This window comes from Harpia harpyja, chromosome 2, assembly GCF_026419915.1.
Source record: "Harpia harpyja isolate bHarHar1 chromosome 2, bHarHar1 primary haplotype, whole genome shotgun sequence".
NCBI lineage: Eukaryota > Metazoa > Chordata > Aves > Accipitriformes > Accipitridae > Harpia > Harpia harpyja.
The window spans coordinates 3,504,399-3,528,024 of record NC_068941.1 but is presented as its reverse complement, the minus strand read 5'-3'; the positions used below and the strand labels follow the sequence as shown (position 1 = coordinate 3,528,024).

The following is a 23,626-nucleotide window of genomic DNA, read 5'->3' as shown; positions in this document are numbered from 1 at the left end:
ATCCAAGTGTGCAGTTATTTTTGTTCAAGTTCTCAAGAAGAGGACCACACTGCAGTAACCCTAATATTATGTATAGGCTCAGATGATCTAACAGTGACACAACTTTCACCATCAAATTCAGTTCTGATGATGATGCAGATTTACTACTTAACACAGCGTGTTGCTTTTACTCCACAATGGTGAAGTTACACCCTGTTCCCTTTTTTTTCAGGGACAAGACAGCTACACAAAATAACAGTAGAATAGAATGGCTTTACTGAAACTTTGGGGAAAGCTTGAAATCTACAAGTGTTTTGCACGTCCTCTTCAGTGAGCTTTTTCTTTTTTTTTATAAAGTGTAACTTGTGTGGTGTCCCCCAATATTTAACATAATACATTACACCAGATTTGCAATAACTGCACACGTCCTTGAATTTCAGTCTGCTATTAGCAGTATTAACCATCCGGTTTAGAGGCACAGGAAAGCTAGAGCACTTAAACACACTGTTTTGTAACTTGAACTTTTTTTTTTTTTCTTTTTAAAAATGTATCGATAGGAATTCAGTCTTTAGGTTCTTGTTCTTCCCACCCCAGCAGCAGAGCAATCATCCCTCCCCCAGCTCACTCAGAGAATGTTGCTTTTCGATAATTGTTCCAGTTGAGCTGAATTATAAGTTTTTCCACAACTACAGAATTTTAAGGACCATGTAGTAACAGATGTTGGTCTGTTTGTGAGGGCAGGGAAATCAAGACTTTGGTCCTCCCAGTTCTCCAGTAGATACTGGTTAAAATTTCCAGTTTGACACAAAGAATTTCCATAGTTGTTTTTCTATCTAGCACACACTTACTAAGTCCGGCATATTATACAAGACAGTATCTTACCTAAACTGATTATTTATACTAAGTTTATTGAGGTTAACTGTGCTTAGCATAAAGTAACAAAAAAATAAAATAAATGGGAAGAGGACAACACAAGGCTAAGAAGACTATAAGCTAGACAGGGAAAAACTGCAATTTACCATGTGTGAAATTTGTTTTGCAGCTGGCTAAGTACACCCTCTAAATAACTAAAGAACAAGTCAAAAAGCACATATTGGAAATAAAATTTTTTTTAAATTATTTTTCTATATTCAAGTATTAGATAAATTATATAAGATTGTTTATGAGTTAAATGTTAGGCCAATGATGAATTTTAAAACCAAAATCAGTAGAAACATCATCCAGAAAAAAAGGCTAGTTAAAATACAGATATGTCAAGCTATGAAGCTTAAATTAGTGCAGATAATTTTATATTAAATCCAGATATCCAGAAATATACAGAATAGAATCATCCCAGTTTTCATAAAAGCTTAGAAGGTAGATGATAAAATTGCACTTAATTCTGAATTAATTCAGATAGGAAGTCATTCCCATTCCTTGCTGATCAATTTGTAAGAAAAAGGGAACCATGTTAAAAAAGAGCAAATTGGTTTTGTACATTCTATTTCACTTTTCAACATGTGGTCATAAACAAGGGCCACGCAGTTTCACTATCTGTCTTGATGATCAGAATCAGATATCCTTACACCTGATGCAGACAAATCTAATACAGGATTTACAAATCCGGCATATTCTGAATTGCCATTATCATCCATTTCAGCGCTAACAAAGTCATTCTCCCACTCCAATCCATTAGAATCATCAGAGGCTGAAGCTGGATTACTTCCTGTCTTCTTGCTATTAAATTTCAGTGCCGCCCGCAGTATATCTTCTTCTGTTTTGGAGCGTTCTCTCATTGGAATCATTCTGTTCATGCCTGCAATTTTAGACATGTTTATGAGAAAGACAATTTTGAGGGAAGTACCTTTACGTTTGTGTTAAAACATCAGAAGAAACAACAAGAATCCTTTAGAGATCCAGACTCTGGTAATTTCACTCCTGAGCATCGCCGTATTTTTTTCTGCTGATGGCGTTCACATTAAATCCATAGTTTACAGTCAGTTTTGGCCCAAATGAACACAACAGCCAATGATGTCATTTTACAGACTTCTAAGGAAGACAGATAACATAGTGAAACAACTCACCAGCAGTGTTTATTTCTCCTATATATGCAGCCTGCTGCCCTACATTATGGGCATGTAAATATTAGAAGATTTTCGGTACTGTGCCGTTTCAAGAAAAGCTAAATGTCTGTGGAATCTTGTAACACTCCTGTAACTTTCTGACAAACAGATAAAACATCATCATGTGAAACATTTAAAACAGCAGCTACAATTTAGATAGATATTGGGTGCATTTGCCTAGGAAAGGTCTTCTGTTTGTCTGAAAAGGTATATTTAATTTCACACAAAATAAGGCAAAACATTGGTCAGAAAACTGCACAAAGACATCAGAGATGCTATTTATTTTGTCAGTAATTACAGACCTTCTCACGGTGTATCAAAACCCTGCCACATCAGTGGAAAGGAAAAAGGGGAGGTTTTACTATAATACTCTTATTCACTGGACTCCTCGTACATTCCTAACTGAACTCCCCTTTTAATTTTGGAGTAACTAGCTAACTAATTAATTATAATTAAAAAGTTACATATTGCAAGTGAAACACACAACTCTTGGGGGGGGGGGGGTACAGAGGGGGAGGGAGCCATAGAAAAACAATATCTAAGGAGGTAAATTTTTCCCTTCATCAGACTTAAATGATGAATTTTTTTTGTTACTACTTTCAACTTGATTATTCCTTTGGTACCAATGGCTCACTGAAGCTGTTGTCCCTTTCAAAATACATTGCCTAAAGTACCAATACAACATTAGCACTACAAGTTCCTTGTCTGTTATCTGTACATGACACCAAAGAACGAAAACAGAATCACTGTATCAAAAATCTGTATTTAATCCAGGACAGTTACCGTTTCCATTTTCTCCTCACACCCTTTGTCTTTCTGTATAATACTCTTGATAAACTATAACATTTCAGGGCACAAACTATGCATCTGCTGTGCTCAGATAGCTCCAGTCCACAATCCCATTTCAGTGCTACCATTACATAATGATTATACACTACCATTAGTAGCACATAATCATGCCCAGTTCAGGATCTAAGCATTCCCTGTTAAGAACCTCCTAATGTGGCAACTTTTCAGTCAAGCAATGTCGTCTTTTGCTACTGTTCTTAGTAGCTGTTTTTTTAAAGGCTAATACCCTTTCAAAACACTGGTTCTTCTCTACATTGGGTTGAGCCCCCATACAACTTTGTCTACTAACAATAAAAATGTGTGACTAGGCCATAAATGAAGATCCCTGTTCATGAAACCCATACACACTTACTTTTTTGGAGTTGTTCAGTCTCCATGGTAGGTTTTGACAGCACACACAGTAACTAAACCTCTTATCCCAAGCAAGCAGTCAACCCCTTCAGGGAGACGGTTTTAATACGCTTAAGTTGGGCCAGATCTACCCAGAATGAGCTAAAAACTACTCAACGTCCTTGCAATATTAACTAGTACTTCTTTCAAAAGACCACATTGCTTCCTTTGCAGCCATGAAAACAAGTAACCTTCTCAAGCATAAGCAATCCTCCATAGGTTATCTCACCATCTCTTCTGCTCAAGATTGAAGGTGACTACCAAGAAGAGATGCACTGCCATCACAATGACCAACTCTTAAAAATTATTCCCCTCTGTAGAGCACAGGCTAGTAGAAATCAGAAACGGAACTCTGCAGTAACTCTGTTTTCTGTTTTTAGGCAGTTTGGGGCACTTCTCAGCACTTACTATTTAGTTACCTCAAAACCAGGTGAATACTTACGGCTAAGTCAATGTGACAGTGCTAAGAGAACAATGACTATCAAACATCGCAGATTGTTAATTCTGTGTACAGAATTAGAATTTTCCAACAACATGGATAATATAAGCCCGTATGCAACAAGATCCTCAGCCAGTCAAATGAACAAGGTAATTCTGCATGCAAGTATGCCTAGTAAAGACTGAATCTTGCTCTCATCTGGTTTTCAGTAGTTACTTAGAAAGTTATTACATTAACCAAACACGTAAGAATGGGAGGACAACTCAAACTGTAAAAAAGCAAAGAATGTGATTTTCCTATTTCTTAAGCACAGTGTAGAATATAGAGTTTACAAAACACTGTTTCTGCACTGGTGCTAATTACTCTCAACGTAAAATCCAGTGTATTTCACCATACACGATCTTACCCTAGCTTCAGTCCCTCTAGAATGCTAATAGCTCTTGCTCACAGTAGCTAAAAAAAGATCCTGGGTATTTCTGAGCAAATCTGTGAAAGTTAAGTCTTTCAAAACAGGTTTCTGACTTAGACGTTTTAGTGCTCAAGAGTGCTAAACATTTAAACTACACACAGATTGTTAAAAAACAGTCTATTAAAGCAAAAAAAAAAATCCGCTACACATTGGCTAAAAGAAATTCTAGCTTATTTTTGGTCAGCTTTTCAAGAGTTAATTTCTCAAAATTTTGGATTAACTTTGAAACAAAGACAAGAGCTTTTGCAGATTTACTAAAGAGAACAAAAAAGATCTATAACGACCAGCAGCAGCAATTAGGATAGTTGGGATACTCACCTAGAATGCAGACCTAAGTTTCCAGTAGAAGTTACAATAAAAGCAATTAGGGTTTAAAGAAACAATGCTTTCCGAAATACTTCAGTCAAAGACTCCTGACCAACTTCCACATTTTAAAACAAAGCTGTTCCTTCTGCTACTGGCTCACAAGAGGGCAGCATTTCTTTACCATTAGTTTTGTTGTGAGTTTGCAAGTCAGTTCCACAAAATGCAGGAAAAGACATTTACTGAAGGATCCAAAGAAACGAATTCATTTATTAGACAGATAACCACATTTATCAAAATAAGCAATTTTCTAGGTAAAAATAATATACAGTTTAATCATTACAGCCTTAACAGAAATTCCATCAGAATTAAGTTTCAGATCACCTTCCCTTTTGAAAACGACAAATTTACAATCAACAGAGTTTAAACTGTCAGCATTTTTAACTGCTAAGTTCAGAATGAAACTGAATGGCAGAATAAATACCTTCTTCATCTTCCCACTCTAAATCTAATGAAGTGCTGTCATCATTTCCACTCGTTGATTTTGTTTTGGTCATTAAGTCACAACTGCTCTCTGTGTTGGGCGTTAGCACTGTAGCATCAGATGAAAGTCCTACATAAAAAAAATGTATTTTTCATTTGTAAACATACTTGAATTTGAGGTTCAATATGCAAATCTAAATTTCAAAAGGAAGTTTTTATGGTGCTTTGTGGCCTTTAAACCTCAAGAACATTTGAAAAAGCACTTCATCCATCACTTCAAAGAGTATACAGTAGCTTTTTAATAGTCAACATCACTAAGATATTACAAGAGGACATTTAGCAATACTGTCTAATTAGAACTATAGAGGAATTTAGTAAGCTGTACTTGTGTGAAGACTTCCAAAAAAAAAAAAAAAACCACACCAACAACAAAAAAAAACCCCCAAAACCAAAAAAACCCAAAAAACCCCAAGAACCACCCCAAACTACAAGCAGTGTTTGCCAAGAATTACCATCAGTCCTCCAACTTCTTAGTGACTATCACATATCCATAAGTTTTCATGAAAGTACAAGCTTATAAAATTGTTTTCCTCTAAATCGTTAGTGGAATTTTTAAATATAGACAGCCAAATCCTCTCTTGCACTTCATTAGGAGAAAAAAAAAAAAAAAAAAAAAACAACCCTTAGTATGATTCTAATTATGTCCCTAAGAGACAAGTAAAAAAGTATACACAGACATTTGCAACTTTATCTTGCAGCTAGTTTTACAAGAAAAGTTCACTGTATTGATGTTGCCTCCACAAACATGGCTGGAAAGTCCTAGTAAAATAAAATCCACACACAGGACTTGTTTGCTTAGAGAACTTGCTTTTGAGGACTGGAATGGCTGTAGCACAAATTGTATATGCTGTGTTTTTCAAACACTTGAAGCATCAGGGATTAGAAAAGAAAATAAGTTTCTATCAGATTTTTTTTATACCGAGATATATATATACATATTTAATATATATGTGTGTGTGTATATAATAATATAAATAAATTATGTTTATCTAGAAAAAAAAAAAGCACTCTGCTCCTCAGAGTTACTTGACATTTAAAGACATGCATTAGAAAAGGAAGACTTACTACTACTTCGAAAAGCTTCATACTGGAATTTTGTATTTCTTAAGAAAAAATCAATATCGTCCTCTGCCACAGAGCTGTAAGAACAATGCATGTATTGTTTTTAGCTTTATAAACCTCTAAGGATGCCATAAGAGATATGTTAATCCACATGCCCCCCAGTTCTAGGCTTCAAAGTACATACACCTTTAACTAAAATCTTTATAAAAGATGAGCATAGAAAATGGCTTTCCATTCCTACTTATCACATCCTCTCCCAGTCTGAGCTTCTGCTCAATTTTTAGTAGTAGTTTCAGTCACTTTAGGTAATGCCTCCTTAATCTTCAATTCCTTTTTTAACTAATGAATTAAAACCCTGCTACTGCAGTCCGTTTCTAAAATCTGTGTAGTTCCTACTCATGCCATAAAACCTCAGTTTTCACAGCTCCCTTTCTAATCGTACTTCCCTAACTGAAAATCCCTCCTATCCCCCTTCTCTTCCATTCAAAAATAGGTGTTTGATTTTAGATTTTTTTCTAAACTCAAATACCATTCCACAATAAATTTCTTTGGGGTTTTTTTGGTGGTTCCTCCCCCCCCCCCCTTTTTTCCCCCCTAACACTGAACACAGAAGGTGGGAGTGAAGAGAATTAAATGAATAATATTAATGAAGAAACATGCAGACTATATAAACCATTCATGGCCCCATTTGATTAGTGTGTATTTTTACTGGGCATTTAAAGCAGGGTTCTTAATAATAAAAATATTTTTATATTAGCCAATATTTTACATATAAACACCTTTTTAATATAAAACACTAGAAATTTTTGTGTGTGTGTATGTATCTTAGTAGCTGGGCGTAGGTTCAATTTTGTATGCATCAGTCTAATAACTACATTGAAAACTAGAATGAAAATCTCTCCACTAATTTTGCATATTAATGGCAACCAGTTTGCATTCAGTAACTATTCGGCGTAAGAAAACTGCAATGAATAAAAACAACTCTGACTTAGAAATGCTGTTTTTGTAAGGTTTGAAAAACATGTGGGTTTTGGGGGGGGGGGGGGTGGATGATAGGAGATGAGGAACAGGAGTAAAAAACAGTCATGGTTCTCAATTGTCATTAATAAAATTTTATATCTTACCTCTGATATTCTCCATTATTAACAGCATGTGCTCTCTGTGTTATCCTTTGCTGTCTACGTTGCTATCGAAAGAAGTAAATTGTTGAAAAAGCTGAATGCAATCACTCAGGAGTAATATACTCAATACACTAAACATTCCCTTAATTACGACATGAGGAGCATTGTCCTGGTCCTTGGAGCAGCCTAAGTACAACTCAGGAAAAGACTGACTTTCATTCAAATAAAGATCAAATTTTATGATACTGAAGGGACCATTACATGCAAGTGGTATTGTTTTTAATCTCAGAAATCTGTCCATTTAAAAGAAAGTAGCTTTGTGAATAGAGCTCTCAACTTTTTAACCTATTTCATGCACCACAAAAAAAAAAAAAAAAAAGCATCAATTTGTCTAGAAACATGTTAACACCACCTCATTCATGACTGCACCTGTCCTCTTCTCTATTGTCTTGTCTTAAGCCACAGGTATTTTCAATGCACAACTAACACCTGGGTTATGTTTGATTTGTTTTGCTCTGTGCACCAGAACAGTCAGCCTACCATTTAAAAAGAAAGACTTCCTACAGGTCCTTTTATCCCCGTACTTATGGCAATACTGCCATCTCCTCTGGTCATCTGTATCAGCACTAAGTGCTTCATTTATATTATCTTATATTGATAAAAGCTTTGTTGCCTTGCTGGGCCAAAAGTATTAATACCTCTACACTCTTCAGGTAGAAAGCTTTCATGGTATCGCTACGCAAAAACAGAATGAAAAATGCAAGACACAAGCCATAAAGGCATTTATTTTGCAGTTACAAGAGGAACAGCAGATGTCGCGGAAGTAGGGTTCTGCTTAAGTTTTAGGGTTTAAACAACTTAAGTTGCCTCAAGTTTCTTTTCTCTGCCTTGAAAAAATGAGAGCATAAAAACTGGGCACATCAACTATGTGAGTAAAGGTAAATCAGTTATGAAGCAGTAATTGTTCACTGATTTTGACAAGGACTAAGATAAAAACAAACGAGCTAGTTCTGTAGACAAGTCTGAGGTATCTAGCTACTGTATTTTTCTGAAAAATCTATTCTCAGCCTTAACGGATCTGTCCCTGTAAAAGAAAAGCAGGGGTAAAACCAGAATTTTTCATGTCAACTTTAACTTCATCTAAGAACTGCTCTTCACTGGGTAAATAGTCTTGCGAGAGAACTGCATTGGATCAACTACTATTTTTCAATCCCAAGATGACAACGGTTTCGTTTCTTGGCACGCTTTCCACCTCAGGTATTTAAATAAGTATCAGAATAAGCAGATTCAAATCAGTAAGGAAATGGGAAGTGTAGAAGTAGAAATATCACACATAATGGTGGTTATAGGTGAGAAGACTTAATTACGCAGGGAGAAAGAGACAGGAATTTGGTGCCAACATAGTTAACAAGACTGTAAAAATCAATTACTGACATATGCAACAATTGTCTTTTAAGATGTATATACCCACATAATATCCAATTTAAGTTATCTAGCCATTTTGCCAGGTCACATGCAAATATCTAGCACTAATTTCCAGGATACACATATATTAAAATTCTCCACTGTTACAAACCCTGACATTTAGTAGGGCAACATCAGCAACCCAAATTAGTTTTAAACAGATGCAACACTTCCATGAAAAAGCCATTTTCTCATTTAGAAGACTTCTGCCCACAAACAGCAAAGAGATGAGTTATGTATTCAAAAATGGCTTCTAGTTTATTTAGAAAGGTTAAATGCTTGATGCGTATCTATACAAAAATGCTTCCTTAGAAATCCTTACAATCCTTATGGGTTGGGGGGGGGGGGGCACGGGCAGAGTTGTTTGCAAATGAGATAAGTGGTACTAATTTTACAAGAGAAAGAAATTAAAAGCTCTATAATGCATTCTATCTCAGGTCCTGACTAAAAGAGGTGCATATTAAAAATACTGAAAGACAAGAAAAATAGCTTTTTTTGCACAGAACTTCTACAAAAAACAATTAAAGCCATAAAAAAATTTACTTTTGCTGACTTTATATAGACCAAATGTGTTAAAAAAAGCAAGCAAAAAAGGTCAGAAAGAATTAACCTTCCCATACCACATGACAAGAGGATAGAAAGAGAAACGTGAAATGAGACCTATACTTAGCAACATAAATATTAGATGAAAACTCAGTCATCGCTATCAGTCTGGAAATAACAATTTTCAATTCACTCTCTTCTGAATATAGACAATACACTAGCGTTGCAGATCTCCCCTATACCTATTGTAGGTTTCAGACTTTTTCAGTTAGTCTAAATCTGAACTTTTGAAAATTTACTTCTAATTGAACACATATCACATGTCTAGTGGACTGTTTCCTTGACCATGCTACAACTGCAGCCATACACCTTACAAATGAACAGATAGCAAAAAGTGAAAAAGTTCTTTTTAACATGCACATTTCTGGCAACCTGAAATTTGTGTGAGAACACGTACTTTAATAGCTTATTAAGATGGCAAAAATATTAAATGCACTGATAATATGTAACTCTCTGAACTGCAACATGAAAACCATCAGTAATAAATGTTATCAGGATACAAAACAGCATCTGTTTTCAAAAAAGCAGGAAAACATAACGTGGCTTTTGTTTTGCTTGACCAAGCTCCAAAAGCATGGACAGCGGACATGTGAAAGTAGGCACAGATATATTAAATTAAGACTACTGTTAAGTCATTACTGGACTTTGGCTACTACACATACAAATCGCAAAATGATAGAACAATTCAGGTTGGAAGGGACCTCAGGAGGTCATCTAGTCCAACCTCCTGCTCAAAGCAGGGTCAACAGTAAATTCAGGTGACTTGGAAACATATATCTTCATGTTAACACAAACCACAGAGAAGGAACAATTAAGTGCACAAATATATAAAGGACATTTTACAAGCCTAAATGATGTCATAATGTGTGCTTAATTTCATTTTTTTTAACTAGGAAACCACCACAGAACACTTTACATTAAAGATCAGTAACTTCTATATAATGCAAGAAGTCTATTAAGCTAATTATAGATTAAAATCATACATCTCTCATTCAAAATCTATACTCGGCAACATAAGCTGTTTCAAACAATTCTGATCATTTTCAGCTGTTCCAGTCAGCTGTACTTTCAAATTATGTATTTCTTTCTCTACTGGAATTTACAAGCCAAAGCAATTTCCTCATTATGTTTCCTGAGATGTAAAGGATGTTAGGAAAGTCTGCATACATAGAAACAGAACAGAAGCTCTGATATATATTGGGGTCTTTTTCCCCTCACCTCCAAGAGCTTTTTCTGCTTTGCTGCCCTGGCTGCTTCACGTTGTGCAGCATATAAAGCCTCTTCTTCTAGTCTTAACTTCTCCTCTTGTAAGGCTAACTGTATATGAACAAAATAGTAATGGTTAACAAAAGCAGAACCTATCTATCTTCCTATGAATAAAACCATAAGTTCAATAAAACAAAAGAAGAGCTACTAGAAAATAAAAATAAAATAAAATTGACTATACTAAAACATTTTTCTTCATTAACTGAATCTAACAGCTTCCCCCCACCAAACATCCCAAGAAATTTAGATAACTAAACATTACCCTATTGAATAAACATCATTACTAGTGAATTGCTGTAAATGCATATTGCATTCTATTACGAACTGCATAGTGAAAGACTTAAATCTTTTCAGTTGCATATTTCATTGGTACTTTATTAAAAATCAGTCTCAATTTCTACGTTGTATTCCACATCACATTCCATTAATTGCTGCAACACACTAAAACAAAACGACAAATTATGGGTTTTTTTTCCTTAAGAAAAGCTCTGGAAAAATTGGGCACAAGAAAAGCTGAGTCAAGTATACTCCCCATTTTGCCTTCCGTAAAAAAAAAAACAATAATAGTACTTCAAATTTAACAGATCTCAGTCAGAGAGCCAGCCTATTCATTTTTCAATTTTTCACCTAACAGGCTATTAAAAAGCAGCAATCTCTGACGCTAACTTTGATGCACAGCAATCTCTTTGTGTATCTTGTAGACTAAAAAATACCAACTCATGAACAAAACCCAATTGTTTCGTTCACGTGAATGGAATCTCCTTGTGTTCATGGTTATCTTAACTACTTTAAAAGAAAAACTATCCATACCATACTAGTCATTGTTAACTGCTTACCTCTGACTGAAGTTTCATATCAACAACTCTCTGCTTTTCAGCAATGGAGTCATAATGTCTGTCTTTCAAGTCAGCTATTTCTTCCTCAGTCAGAGGTCTAAAAGCATGGGAGAAACACAAAAAGGCTCCATCTATTATTTATGCATGACAACCCTAAGTTGCACTTAAACATATCCATATAGTCTTTCTTGACTGGTCCTTCAATGCAAATTCAACAAGCTGTACTTTTGGCCTCCTCCTCCTGAGGACAGAGTTCCAAAGTTCCAGTTTAGTCAAGACAATGCTGTCTCTCCTTACTCTTACAAAGCATTTTTCGTATCTTTATAGAAAGCATATTTTCAAAACATTGTTTGCTAACAGAACTACTGGAATAGAATAGTTAATATCATTGTCGTGTTAATGTCACTTTTTCCTTACTTCTTGTGGTCCCCTAATTGTAAATTGTTCCCCTTTCATCTGTTGCCTACTCTTATGTATCTAACAAACAAGACTGCAAAAGGATTATAATAATTATAAGGTTTCCTCTATCGCTTCTTTGGGACCATTGACAAGGAACAACATTTTGGGAACTATCAAATTTAAATAATACAACATGTCTAGAATTAGACAACCAAAGCATACACTTCAGTGCCTTTGTATGTTTCACATAGAGCACATTTCTAAGTTTCTACTGCTTACATAAATATTAACATGCTCACAAAAAATTCACTGGAATTGTAGCACTAACACCCGTATAACTTCAAATGCAGACCCTGGGAACAAGAATAAAGATTCTCTTTGCAACATACTGTTTTAACTGTCTTGAGTAGTTTTTCCATGATGCATTATCATCTAAACTGTTTTGATGTGCTTAAGCAGTAAGGTTAGTTTGACACATACTCTAAAAAGACAGAAAGGGTTTTGACAGGAACTCTGAAAAATTTAATAGTCACAGTAGGAGAGCAGAGAGAAGGAGAGGTCCTGAAAGTCAAAGTCTTACCTGTGACTGCTTCCTGGGCTTTCCCCCTGTTAAAAAAAAAAAAAAAAAAAAAGAGAAAGTCTGAGTTCTTGAGAATCCCATCAATCAATCAATCAATTTTAAGATGGGGAAAAAAACCCAATATGAAATCATAGCTTCTCTCATCTATTGGTTTTACAATGGGGGGTGGGGGCCGAAATCCCCTGGTTTAATTTGGAATTTAAAAAAAAAAAATCTTCTTATGCAATCAAGTGAAGTGGCTGACTAAGTAAAACAAGTACTTCCAACTGAAAATAAATATTCCGGTGGTATATTTCAGGAAGCAAACTATTAGTCCTCATGTTTTTAAATACAAGGCAGGGTATTGAAAATGTGGTGTTTGTCCCACCCATTATCAAGCTGTATTAAATTTGTAAGAGTGAGGTTTTAAGGCCAACTTCTATTTTTCTGAAGTAGTGTTCAGCCAGTTTACCCATAATTGTAAAGACAGAGCACTCCCAAAACTTTCCTTAGCAAAAGCAACCCAGGTCCATTTATGTTCTCAGATAAAAAGCATTTGCTGAGTTTGATATAAGAGTTATACCAGGAGCAAATCCTCCTTCAAGTCTTTACCACCCCCTACTTTTTTTTCCCCTCTTTTTCTTCTTTTCTTTTTGCCTTCCTAATGTCCATAGTGCTCTCTTCCTGAAAGGGTTACTTCCCATACTCCCCCCCCAACCAGTTCTCTTCTCTTAGGTCTTCACCTCTCCCAAAATGTTAAATATTCATTCCTAGAGCAAGCAAAACTCAAAGTAAAAAAATCCTGCCATCTAAGTCTACAACATAGCATAAAGTGGGAGGAAGAGACAGATCTTGGAACCATTTTTAAGGGTTGTACTAGCAGGTTTCACATTATGATCCAGGTACCTACCTCATCGCTTTCCACTAGGTTCTCAAACTGCACAAAAAAAGAAACAATCTTTACAATTAAATACAAGAAATCACTAAACACATAGAGCAAATAAGGTTACATATTTAATCTGTCTTGTAAAACACTACTCCAATGATGACAGTGGGACTGTAATACCATCTAGGAAAGCCCCTACTTTCAAAGAAAGTATGAGAGTAGGACTTATCTTCTTACCAATGCTTCTTTTCTTAAACATTACATTCTCCGAAAGGGAGAAGAGTCAAAATTAAAAACCATTCATCTATTTCACTACAACTTATGTAAGGGCCCTGACAAAAATGACATCTCATTAGCTTATAAGATTGCTAATAATTCTGTATATCTGAAGCATTATAATACAAGCAGTGGAACTAATGGTATGGCTCTGACATACACCAAAGCACCCAATTTAAAAAATGTAGAAAATGTAAGGAGTATAGTGCATTAACCTCTACCTTGCACGGCAACTGTGATGCTTATCAAAAAGTATTTGAAGATGTATTTAATTTACAGAAAATAGAGTTACTCTCTACCCAGAAGTCTAAAAACAAGCAAGCAACAACCACCTCCGTCCCAGCTTTACACGTAAGAAACTAAAGGTCAATAAAGGCAATGTAATGCTTAATGATAGGAAGCCAAAAAAAGCCCAAACTCATCCAGCAGAAGTTCCAACTATCACATAAAAACAAAGCAGGAAATTCTCCATACTATTTTCAGTCATCTTACATGTAGTCAGTACATCACACACGGAGGTCAGTACCTACAGCAAGACTCCTTACTGACCTGTATACTGACTAATTGCTGCAAGCAGAATATGAATAACAATTTGGGAGGAGGACAGAACCTTTTTTCCCTATCATATTTCTGTTGCAGGAACACTCTCTCACAACTGGAAGTTGTGCGCTAAAACAGATTTCCCCCACATCTGCCCCCTTTTCTGAAAGCCAAAGCAGTGATTACACTTACTAAGGTTATTCTCAGTAATGGGGGCAGTCTGAAAGGTCTAGGACTTCTAGACTGTAAGGAACACTCAGAGAAAGTAAGCCACGTTATTCTGAGAATCTCAACTTATACAAATTAACCTTACACTACCCTTGGCAAAAAGGGGTGATACTCGGTGGCCGAGAAAGGACCTCTGTAGTGAACAAAGCAGACTACAAATGCAACTATAAAGTAACCACATCAGATTGTAGCTTTTTGTAGAATCAGATTCATGATCCTGCAACCAAGAACTAAATACCCTGCACTTATACAAGCAGAAAAGAAAATCAATCCCAACACAGCAGTGATGAAAGGTGCAACAATCAGACTCTAGAATGCTCGGGTGCCGAGTATCAGATCTCTTCTTTCCGAGTGACAGATTAAAGTGAGATGATACATTAATGTTCTGAAGTACTATAAAAACCAGAATATTTCAGTGTACATAAACTGCAAAAAGTGTTCAAGGCATTGCTAGAATTCAGCTTTTTCCTTTTTTTTTTTTTTTTTTTTTTTTTTTTACATCATTAGAACGTAAGCACTCACCTCTATAGTGAAATGTTCTCCTGTTGAACATGTTCTAAAATACTTTGATCTGGAAAAATAAGTCTACAGTTACATTTGACAGTCTTCAATTCACAGCACAAGGAAAACAAGCCTGATAATTTTAAATAGCTTTTGAACTATGTTAACTATAAAATAAACCTAAAATCTTCATGTATTGAACACATTTATTCATTAACCTGTGCTCTGCATCGCTACCAGAGCGGAAAGAGACAAAAGCATGTAAACATCTTCTATAGAACTGAAGAAAAGACAAACACCTTCTTCAAGTGAGAAGAAATCACTTATCAGGATGCTGGACTTAACATTTACAGATATTTAGCATGTTCTGCAATACCTTTAATACATTTTTCTCAAAAAACATTATTCCAGGCAATTTCTGAAAACGCTGGTGCTCATCATGGCACTTAACTCTTTACCAACATAGCACCTTGTACAACATCAGTGTTAAACAAAACATTTTATTTTGACAGCTGGACACAGCTAGAAAGTTGAACCTCAGAGAAAAATGTCTACAAGGAGGTCAAGACAATAGTTTTCAACTATAAAAAATAATTTACAGTCTGAAATTTTATACAGGGAACCAGTCTCCTCCTTGATTCTTTAACTTTCTTAACACTGTCCTCTACAAAAACCAAGCGTATTAAGTTACCTGAATACGTTTTAACATAGTGAAAGAGGTTTGGCTATCATCCAAAAGATCTTTCAAATATGTACTGGTGCTTCAGCACAACATCCATGTCATCGAACTATTTTAAAAACCAGAGTTCCCAGTTGCAAGTCCTGACTGCTATCAGGAATAAACCCAGGGCCTCAGGCATTTCTATACTTGCACAAAAGATCATTCCGTAGTTGCAACCAACGCCTACTTCTACTACACTAAAAGCAACACACCGGCCAAAGCCTGAATTATTTTAATCCTATCATGTTACATCTCCATCCTATCTTTCTTCAGAAGTCAGTTAGAGTACATCTCCCTGGCAACTTGTTGCACAACCTTTCCTTCTATAGAGCAGTGTATCTTGCAGTGCGTAGCTGCCACTAAAAAATTGTTTCAAGTTGATTCATTGCTATGAAACCAGAGGCGAAAGGCCACTTTAATTCATGCACTACATCGCAAGTATAATTGGGACAGGTGGCATGAACACTTAAAGTAATTTCACTGCTTCCCCTCTGTGTAACATTGTGGTGTGCAGGAGCCAATACCATTAAGAATCTAATTTAATAGAACTCCTACAGGAAAATTGTTTCAGGACTATCTATGTTGTTAACAAAAGTATAATTGCAGCTTACGGCATCAGGCGCTAACTAAATTATGCTCAACTTTATAAATGCATGAGCTGCAGTCAGATTAGTTGCAAGAATTGAACAGTGAACCTATAGAAAACTAAGGCAATACAATGCAAGCTTACTACATGTAATTACAAATAGTCCAACAGCAATGACACTTCAAGGAAGATCTACACTTTTTGCTACCTGCTGAACAGGGACTCAATAACAGGGGACCTAATTCTATGCCAGAGTTTGAGCCCTTGAATCCCAGAGCAACTATGGAAGACTGAGGTCATTATGGGCAGAAATAGAAGACCCATCAGCTTCACCCCCATACACAATAGCTTCAATGGAAATAAAACAGTAACCTACTAAAATGCTTATAGCTTTTATTGTTCTCCTTTAAGCTCTACTGTTTCATTATTTTCTAAAACAGACTTGAGAAACATATAGGCTTGATAAGTACTAAAGAAAACAGTTCAGCTAACAGGCCAGAGGACTTACAGAGACCATCAGATCAATCTTCAAAGATCTAAAGCTATTTAACAGACTAACTTTTCAGCACTCCATACATATATATGCTTTACTCTCCTTTTATGCAAAGTCATGTTATCATCTTTTATAAACAACCAATGTTTACAGATTAAGTGTGGAAAAAGTAGTCACTAAAAATGAACACTTAATCTATTAAAACCAGTGCATGAGTCAAAATTACTTTTTCTACACTAGTGACAAAAAAGATTGTTTCAATTTTGCTACATGATAACCCCTCCCAAACTAACCAAATAAATAACCTAGAGACAAGTTATATTTGTTCTTATCTCCCCCCCCCCCTTCTTTTAAACACTCCTCTAGGAGTAAAGAGGAATACTTATGGTCGAATATAGTGACAAACTAGCTGTGACCTACTTTCTAATTCTGTCTGCAGCTTGTAGTACTTTGAGCAAAACTACTTCAGCCCAAGCATAAGGACACTCCCTAAAAAAAGTAATAAAAAATTACCAACTGTAAAAGGAACTAGGCCTTAAGCCTTATTGTTTTAAGACTATTCGTATTAGACATATAGCTAATGATTAGAAATTGGTTTAGAGAAGATTAATAGAATGCAGGTGCTTATAAAACAATATCTATGAGCTGCTTAATTGTTCTATGAGACTCCCTCTTCATGGCTGGCTTAAAAGCCAGTCAAGCTGAATCAACAGAGGAAGGATCATACATCTTAAACCTAAGACATGGGAGTAAGTGATTAACTTTAGAACAAGATAAATTAATGTAATAACCTGAGTAGTTTTTTTAGAAATTCATAGGTACCTTTGAAGTGTAAGATTATAAGTAATGATGGTGACCGGAGACCTTCTGCCAACAACCACCAATCTCAGAAGAACCGAGACATGAGAATGGAGAAGGGATGAGATAAGACGATGAATGGTAACGATATGAGAACGGAAAATCGGCTGGAAAATTACAGAGACTTCGGCTGGAAAATTACAGAGACTTCGGATTGGGACAATGGGTGGCAAAAGGGTATATAAGGTTTGGAAACTTTTGGAAGTGTGCCATTCACTGCGGTGGTAGCCTAACTCCGAGTTGTTAATAAAGCAAACCTAGATAAACCCACATTTGAAAATTCTTTAACACCAACTAAATGTTTGTATTTTTACAGAAAGTTAAACTTATACTACACTAAAGAAGGTTTTGGCTTTTCTCTCTACACATGCTCAACATGAACTCTAAAATCATTGCAGCAATTCATACATAAATCTCCAAGATTTTAAGCACAACTCTAAGCAAAGGATATGGAGGATTCCATATTGCAGGATATGGAATCACTTGCTAAAAAACTGTATACTGAATTATTTAATTCAGAGTTTATTTCTTACAGTTAAATCTTGGAGCATCTAAGAATACTGCAGCACTAGTTTGGGTGGGGGGGGGGTAGAATCTGAATAATTCAAATAATCACAATTAACTTGATAAGCTACATTATTACATCATGCTGTTCCACAAGTAGCCAAATCTGCAGAATTTGGTGGCAATCTAACTTGCAAACTTACAAAATTTATAAGACACATTTTACAGTTTTGTTTTTAATACAAATCCCTGCCTCTCCCACCACACAGCAGAGGAAAATACCTTAATTGCCCAACACTCCAATACCATTCTGTAAACTACCAGCATACACAGAAAACAAAGATTATCTGAGATAGCTGGCACATGTCTGCAAGAGGTAGCACCGATCTTTTTTTCATAAACTGATCCCTGTATACGATACTCCAGGTTCAGGCTTCAAAAGCCAATCCAAACAGGTTGCAGCCCCTTGAGTTGGAAAAGTCTGTTTTCTGTACTATCTTTCCATTTTTCTAAGACTTTCACTACAGGCTATGCAACACCTGAAGAAACGTACCTAACAGTTTAACATCACAACAACAGACAGGAATATTTATTTCACTGGTAAGGACAGTCTGATATTGGACTAACAGAAGCAATACGTGCACATATGAGTAGCTAAGCCATCATGGCAAACAAACTTCTCCTTTGAGAGTATGCTCATAAAAATTTCTTCATTAATTTCCTGCCATTTAAGAGAATGGCATTTCTCAAAATTCTGTGCATCAGCATTCATATTTGCCATTCTAAAACCCAAGCAAGTAGTAAGCCAGTAGTTACATGAAAGGCACCAAAACACACGATGAAGTCTGGCGAGTAAGCCAGTAACTTCAGCAACCATCTGCTGAAAACCAATTGGAGACTATGAGATGGTGCGGCAGGAAGCTAACATAAACGATGCTTCACGAATCAAACAGGTACCAAAACCAAGTACTAGGACAGATGACAGCGCAAACACCAATTAATATACAAAAGGGTAACAAAGTATTGCAAACATACAAGAAAAAAAAAAGAATACAAGGGAAAAAAAAACAAACAAACAAAAAATATAGCTAATAGTCCCTTTAGACCAGAGGGAAAGATAAAAGATAACCATGTAGCTAGAATTTGCTGTTATAGCCAAGACAACCGTGTGCCTTTTTGGAGTCTGTCTCCTATCCAGTGCTCATAAGTCAATTAATAAGTCAATAAAAAGTAGTTGGGGGGGTGGGAAAAAAAGACCAAAGAGACCACACAACCAAAGCTAAAATTTACAGAGTAAGTCCACGTTGCCAGAGACTTATCGTCATTTCCCTTGACTGCTAAAAAAAGGGTATTAGCCTATAAGCAGAGACTCAGCAAAAAACACACATGAAGCAAGACCCTTTCAAGTATTACTTATTTTTCTCAAGGTATGGTACAAGAAACAGATAGTTAAGTGCCAGCTGTCCAGGCATTTCAGGTGTTCAGACCCTCAGCTAGAGAATATTAAAAATACAAGCGGGTATACTCCACACATGCTGTCCTGGTCTTTTGCCCATTTCTCTGAAAAGTATTCCTAAAAGGTCTTCAGGACAAGCAGAACATTGCCTGCTACAGCTGATGTGAAACAAGAGGCCATGAGTTTGCAACATGTAAAAGCCTCAGCATATCTGTCTAGAACGACTTCAATCCTAATACATCAGTCAAAAATACGTGACATAGAAACATCAAATACTTGTAAGCATACAGAAGAAAACCAAGTTCTTGTACAGGTAACGTATCCTTCCCCTGTTTGTAGACTGCTTTTCCTTGAACTGGTTGTTGCAGAACAAACCATGGATTACACATTTACATGATACAGGAAAGTTTATTCGGACCATTCTGCTCCAGATCTTCTGTAGCAGTCACCCTTTATCCCAACAGTCTCTCAGCCTCTGACTCACAGACAACACCACAAGATCATATTCCAGAAAAGATGGTGGTTTTCCATCTTCGCACAAACACAACCACCAGCACAGATTTTGGCAACTGACCTGAGAAATCTTTCTAAGCTGCTGCTTCTGGAAAAACAACCCTGGACAAGGACTGAGGAGTAAGAATATCCCCGCAGCCAGTTAACCTAAGCCATCCCTGGAGGTCTATTACCATCAGCCGCACAAAGCCGAGCGACCTTTCGACGGCGTTTCATCAGTTCGAGCTGTCAAGACAGAGGCTACCTAGGCGTTTTCCTTCTCTCTCCCGCCTTCAATCTAATCGCGCTGCTTGCTCCTGAGGGGAGGCGGCGAAGGGGGCTGCCCTGCAGCCCGGCTGTACCCAGACCCCGCATGAGGTGGCGGCCGTCCCCCTCACTGACTGACCCACCTCACCTTCCTTGCCGAGCCCACACCGGGCACCGCGGCAGCCCGCCGGCCTTGTCACCCCCCTCTCCTTCCACAAAACAACCCACGTCCCGCTGTGAAAGCTGCCGGCGGGGGACGGGGACCAGCCGCCTCAGGGCCCTCCAAGCTCGGCCGCCTCTCCTCACCGCCCGCCGAGGAGGAGGGATGGAAGGCGGGAAGGCGGAGCCGGGCGGGCCCAGCACCTCCCCGCCCCGGGGAGGGGAAAGGGATAGCCGCTCTGCCTGCTTACCCTCCGCCTCGCTGGAGCCGGCCGGCTTCCCTCCGGAAGAAGAGCCCGCAGCACCACTGAGCCCAGCAGTTCCCCATCGCATCCTGGGCGGCAACGGCGGCGGCGGCTGCTCCTCCTCCCTTCAGGCGGTTCAAACCGCCCCTGCCGTCAAGGGCGGCGGCGGAGGAGGAGGAGGAGGAGAGAGGAGGGCGGAGAAGAAGGACAGCCGCTGACCCTAAGAAACAAAGGGCCGGGCGGCGGGCGGAGGCTCCGCGCCGACAGCCTCATGGCCGCGGCCGCTGCGCAGAGGCGGACGCCGCATGCCCCGAGCGCTGGCACCGCCCCCGGCGGCGGCGGCGGCCCGCCCCTTCCCGGGCGCTGAGGAGAAAGGCGGTGCCCGCCCAAAAACTGCTGAGAGGAAAAACCGTCTCCCGTCAAACCTGGAAGTTTTGAAGGCTCTTTTCCTTGAGGACCGTCGCCGAAGGTATTTATTTCCCTTCCAGGGGTCGTGTCAAGGGAGGAAACGTAACGGGAAGGTGAGGTGGAGGTGACTGAGTTGTCTTCTGCGGGTGTAAACTAGGTGGGAGAGGTCCTGTGTGAAACCGAAGCTGGTGTTGAGGTTCTGTCGTCTGGGAGAACGGAATGGGTAAAAAAAATAAGGCAGTTTACCACAAAAATGCCTTGGAAAGAAGGCAGCAACATCTCATGATCAACTGTGTCCTCACCACCACATGCCACAGGTGTGATTTTTTTTTTTTTTTATTCCCCTCCATTTTGTGCGGTGAAGAGAAATAGGGAATACTGTGAAATTCTCTACCTTGGCATGTGTTCACTACAGCTTGTATGCGAACAAAAATTCCTTAATTAAAAAAAGAACAAACCCCACCATTGTAATTTCAGCCCTAAAAGATCATTCGGGGCACCAGACTACTTCATCCCTAACTTCCTCAAGTCGTTGGATACTTCGTTATCAAAAATATTAAGTAACTAGTTGTTTGTGTGACTCATCTAAAACCCAGCATCTAAACGACAGGGACTATTGTTATTTGTCTTCCTGAGGTTTAACTACAAGAACTACGATGGATGATTCTGGCAGAGACCATGATCTCTGAAGATTTCTGGCAAGCAAAATAGAAAAACAAAATCAGAACTGAGACTGCATTGACATTCTCTAGATGAACATTTCTGAGAGCTACAGCAAGACAAACACAATGTGGAAGGCACACAGCATTTGGTATTTGGTATAAAAAGGTAAACAATGTATAAAAGAAATGCCATTGCCCCACATTCAAAGGATCCAGAATCCACATTGACAGAAAACATATCAGTTGCACTCAGCTCAGAATACTGAAAACATCTAACTTATGCTGTAGATACTTAGAAAATGAAGCTATCCAGTTTTTCATTGGTTTAGATATAGGGCTGTGTTCACTATAAGACTACCAATTTAATTCTCAGAAAAAGAAAGCTCTTCAAGCTCTTGACTTTAAAACTCTTCCGCCCCTTTTTTATTAACCTGGTGGATGTCCTTTCCTGTGGTCATGCAAGATCAGAAGAGCTAACAGTAGCCTACATTTAAATGAAGAAAAATATTTCAGGGTTCCAAAGGCCAGTATGAAAAAGCATCACCAGTAATTACACTTTTGAGGAGAGGAATCCAGTTCAAGGCCTCTGTTGGCTATAGGCATCACATTATGAGAGAAAAAAAGGGTTTCTCTCAAATTATACAGACTGAACTCGGTCAGTGCCATTCAGATGCCAACAGGCTGTCAAACATATCTGGAGCATGGGTACTATATGGCTTAGCAAGATACCTCACTTGTTCTTCACCACCTTCAGTCTCTTTGGCTTTAAATTATAGCACCACACCGACACACGTCATCGTAAGTTAACAGTGATGTTACATATATAAAAATAAAGATCACTCAAAAAACAAACCCCAAAGCAACCTATAGCCAAAAGAAATCATTGTCATCGTTAAGTTAGTTGCTGATGGAAAAAAATAGCATTACTCACACAGCAGCGAGGCAGCTGGAATCTCTGATTAATAGAGATCCCATTGACACTGGACACTGTACATAAGCGAGAAAAGCCGGTTCTCCATATTGTTTGCTATGGTTAAAAATAAAACTAAACTGAAGAGCCATCTGCACTGACAAAAGTGAGTTCTTGACGTCTGCTATGCATGTGTGGTTGTGGTTGTGGCCTTTAATTTAATGAAGCCCAAAGTGGTATCTCAGCAGTGGAAGAGTTAATTGGTTGCCACGTTAGCTATCTATTAGCAGTGCTGAACAGATGCCAGGTCCCAGAGAAGGCACTTCCTACAATAATGAAAAGCAGTAGAAGGTGGGAGGAATATAATAAATTAATGCCAACTGAGCTCTGTTTTTTTTTTCTGGAACTGTGAGGTCAGCCTTGAAAGGTGCATTACAGTGATTGCATATAGGAAGTGAGAGTGAGAGGGAAGGAGAAATAAAAACAACCAGAAATGAATTACAGAAGGTGACGCATATCAACATGACTTGAGAAATATGACAAAGGTTTCAGAAAGTATTATTGGAATATATGATGCCTCATGATGGTATTTTCCAGGGAACTGGCGTTTTGGCAAGGTATATACTGCTCCTCTCCCAAAGAGAAATGTTGCAGTAGTCAAACCTGACAGGTGTTCATAAATTTCTCCAGAGCAATTGGAGACCGTTTCTTCTGCAGTACCCTAGGCTGTGCAATATAGGCCACCGAGCTGAGGAGAGAAATGTCGAGGAATTGATTGGTAAAAGCAGAAAAGGGAAAGTGGCTCAGCCCTTGCACAATGGCCGTGGGGTGTGACATTTTCCTAGCGACGTGATGGGGTAGGAGTTACACAGCTTTGCAGTCCTTTGAACAGACACAGCTGGTCTCTACTCCTTCCTCCCTGATGCTTTCATCTCTTCCCCCCCCCCCCCCAACTCTAACACAGCACCTTTATTTCGGGAATATCCACACAGAATGTTTTTGTTTCTGTAGTTTCAGTTTCTGATTGCTTTCTCTGGCACGCATCCTGCC

The 23,626-nt window shown here is 37.9% G+C and overlaps 1 protein-coding gene and 1 long non-coding RNA gene across 3 annotated transcripts; one reads left to right on the top strand and one right to left on the bottom strand.

Annotated features, from left to right (window-relative positions):
- Positions 1–867: 867 nt before the first annotated feature.
- On the bottom strand, positions 868–20,815 carry AP1AR (adaptor related protein complex 1 associated regulatory protein). Of its 2 annotated transcripts, XM_052813081.1 has the most exons (10): positions 20,603–20,815; positions 14,837–14,885; positions 13,295–13,321; positions 12,406–12,431; positions 11,427–11,523; positions 10,543–10,641; positions 7,261–7,322; positions 6,140–6,213; positions 5,016–5,144; positions 868–1,774 (listed from the first exon to the last, which is right to left on the bottom strand). In XM_052813081.1, the coding sequence occupies exons 1-10, from the start codon at positions 20,677–20,679 to the stop codon at positions 1,509–1,511; spliced, it is 906 nt and encodes a 301-aa protein (XP_052669041.1). In that variant the 5' UTR covers positions 20,680–20,815; the 3' UTR covers positions 868–1,508. The 2 variants fall into 2 exon arrangements, with proteins under 2 accessions (XP_052669041.1, XP_052669042.1); XM_052813082.1 differs by lacking the exon at positions 10,543–10,641.
- A 122-nt stretch (positions 20,816–20,937) lies between these two features.
- Positions 20,938–22,742, top strand: LOC128153627 (uncharacterized). Its single transcript, XR_008239031.1, has 2 exons — positions 20,938–21,117; positions 21,641–22,742. It is a non-coding gene; the product is annotated as an uncharacterized LOC128153627 (long non-coding RNA).
- Positions 22,743–23,626: the final 884 nt, after the last annotated feature.

Coding starts and splice junctions, on each gene's coding strand:
- AP1AR (XM_052813081.1), bottom strand. CDS start 20,679: ATGGGGAACTGCTGGGCTCAGTGGTGCTGCGGGCTCTTCTTCCGGAGG. Junction 13,322..14,836: donor GAGAACATTTCACTATAGAG/GTGAGTGCTTAC, acceptor TTTTTTGTGCAG/TTTGAGAACCTAGTGGAAAG. Junction 6,214..7,260: donor AATAATGGAGAATATCAGAG/GTAAGATATAAA, acceptor TTGTTCTTACAG/CTCTGTGGCAGAGGACGATA.